This window comes from Bos taurus, chromosome 27, assembly GCF_002263795.3.
Source record: "Bos taurus isolate L1 Dominette 01449 registration number 42190680 breed Hereford chromosome 27, ARS-UCD2.0, whole genome shotgun sequence".
NCBI lineage: Eukaryota > Metazoa > Chordata > Mammalia > Artiodactyla > Bovidae > Bos > Bos taurus.
In genome coordinates, this window is record NC_037354.1 from 6855128 (window position 1) to 6857687 (window position 2560).

Genomic DNA, 2560 nt, shown 5'->3' on the forward strand with positions numbered 1-2560 from the left:
ACAGTGGGCAATTTCAAAGCCCTGGAAGGGTGAGGGTGGGGCTGGGGAGCGGGTAAGCGAAGGTTCAGCAAGAAGTCTGTGCCGCTGCCTGGGGAAACAGGCAAGTCTGTGCCCTTTGCCACATCCCTGCCCATTAGATGAACTGACTTTCAGGTAAAAGTTTCTGGTCAAAAGGGTAGCACGAAAGCTTTTTCTGGGGGTTTCCCCAACCTCATTAGCATACGAGTGACTGCCCCTGCTTTGTGCTATAAAGGCCACTCCCATGACACACAGGGAAGAGGCTCAGTTAACCAGCTCCTAATAACCAAATCCACAGCCAGCGCAGAATTCCTCCCGGAACCTGGGACCTTTATAAAGCGGCAAACGCAGCCTCTTCTCCAGCATCAGCCGAAGAGCTCCAGACACCAGCATGAGGCTCCATCACCTGCTCCTCACGCTCCTCTTCCTGGTCCTGTCTGTTGGGTCAGGTGAGCTCGTAGCAGCACTGGGGGGAGCTACCTCCTTCTGTCCTGCGATGCTCATCTACATGTGGTCAGATTAAACCCACCATATTTGATGCTTCTGAGAAGCCAGCGCTGAGTCCTCAGTAGCCAGAGGGGGCTGAGAACTGCCCTGCAAAATTCCTGACTGTTTCTAAGCCACTCTAGCGAGTCAAAGCTTCTGAGCCCGTCTCCTCATTGGTTTCATGAGGAGGAAACAGAAGATGCGTCTGTTAAGTGACTCTCCTTTTTTTCTTTTTCATAAAAGCAAGAAATTTGATTTTGTCCCATGACAGAAGCACAGAATGTCGCTTTATAAATATCTCTATCTGAAGGGTGGTGGCTCTGGGCAACCAGAGAAGTCCAGAGCAGAGTCAGGCTGAGCCCGGGCCTTGGGAGCTGCCCTTGGGATGCTCCCTGCTGAGTGTCCCTGCTGAAATAGAGAGGGACCAGAGGTGTCTTGTGGCCAAAAGAGAAAAAGGCATGTGAGGAAGACGGGAAGGTGGCTAGTCAGGAGGAAACCACAAAGGGAGGAGGAGAGGGGCTGACTGGCACCAGCGCTGAAAGCATTCTGAGTTAGTAGAGACGATGATACAAAACTTTTTTTTCTGAACCATTGTCACTGTCAGCTGTAAGTTACTTTGAGAGTAAGTTCTCTTTAAACAGTTCTTACACTTTCAGCTGCATCTTTTCCTCCTATCTCAGCTCCACTACTTGACTGACTCCATGAGTCAGAAAACTAAACTGTGAAAATAGACCCCTGTGGGCTGCTTCTGACTCTGAGTGGGAAGGCGGATGTAGCAGAGCTTCCTGGTCTTTGCCCTCGTGGTGGAGCTGACCCTGCACACAACTGGGGTCCTCACACCCCAGTCCCTCAGCCTCTGGTTCTGGAAACGTGAGGGTCCACCAGAACCTGGGCAGGGTCAGCATCTGTCTGCAAGCTGGTCCACGGGGTCCTGGACTCACATCTTGTTGTCACGAGGCCGTATCCACATCTCAGCAAAGAAAGCCCCAGGGCCTTGCTCAGAGGGGCACAGCTGGCCTTCTTGAGATGCTGCTTTCCTGCTGACATGTTTTTCCCTCTTCCTTCTCTTTTAGGATTTACTCAAGGAGTAAGAAATCCTCTAAGCTGCTGTAGGAATATAGGCATCTGTGTGCTGATCAGGTGCTCTGGAAACATGAGACAGATTGGCACCTGTCTTGGAGCCCTAGTAAAATGCTGCAGGAGGTGGTAAAAGAAGGCGAAGACGTGGCCAGGACCTATGTGAAGTCAGAAACTGTGCCCTTCAACAGAGCGTCTAAAATTTAAACCAGAATTAATTTTGTTCAAAGTTAAAGAATCTTGTCCATTGGTCATTGATGTTGTTGTGTGGTGTCTGATCCCAAGCGAATTCTGAAATCCCTGAGGATGCTCTCTGAGCTCCCCACGTGAACCACTGGGAAATCGTGGTAGGGTGCTCTGCGCTCCCAGGGGTGTGGCCCCTGTTCCTTGGGAGCCTGACCTTCCCCAGCCCCTCTGTCTGCCGTCCTTCCTGCTTCCCAGCCAAGAGCACCCTGTCCTGCCCCACATCTCCCCTCAAACATGCACCCCAGGGGTCCAGAATCACCAGCACACCAGTCCCATAGGAAACCCCCCGCCCCTGCTCCAGGATGAAACCCCCCTCCACTGTCCCTCTGCAGCCCTCACTTCCATTTGGTTTGTGCTTCTTACTCCTGCCTTGTGTGCACATGGATACACTTCTGATTCCCTTTTGGGCTATAAGAGCTCTATAGGTATGGATTGTCCTATTCCTGTAAGTGCTGGGCATTGAAACGAGACATTGCTTCCCAAATTGTCATCAACTGAATGACAGAGTTGACATGGACAAAGCATGTCTCTCTGTGTGTACATGATATGAATCAACTAGATGCTATGGAAAAACAAGTCCTGCAGAAGTCCACAAGTCCTGTGGAAAGCACAATTCAATGACAGCACAGCACAGAACACAGAGACCTCAAGGGGCGGGGCGAGCATGCTGACCTCAGCCTGCTTGCAGTTTCTTCAGAGGGTTTGCTAGTTAAACAAAGAGCCTTGCTGGTGC

At 51.1% G+C, this 2560-nt stretch overlaps 1 protein-coding gene across 1 annotated transcript; it reads left to right on the forward strand.

Annotated features, from left to right (window-relative positions):
• Positions 1-279: 279 nt before the first annotated feature.
• Positions 280-1728, forward strand: LOC132344087 (lingual antimicrobial peptide). The gene is made up of 2 exons (XM_059882400.1): positions 280-467; positions 1578-1728. The coding sequence occupies exons 1-2, from the start codon at positions 410-412 to the stop codon at positions 1712-1714; spliced, it is 195 nt and encodes a 64-aa protein (XP_059738383.1). The 5' UTR covers positions 280-409; the 3' UTR covers positions 1715-1728.
• Positions 1729-2560: the final 832 nt, after the last annotated feature.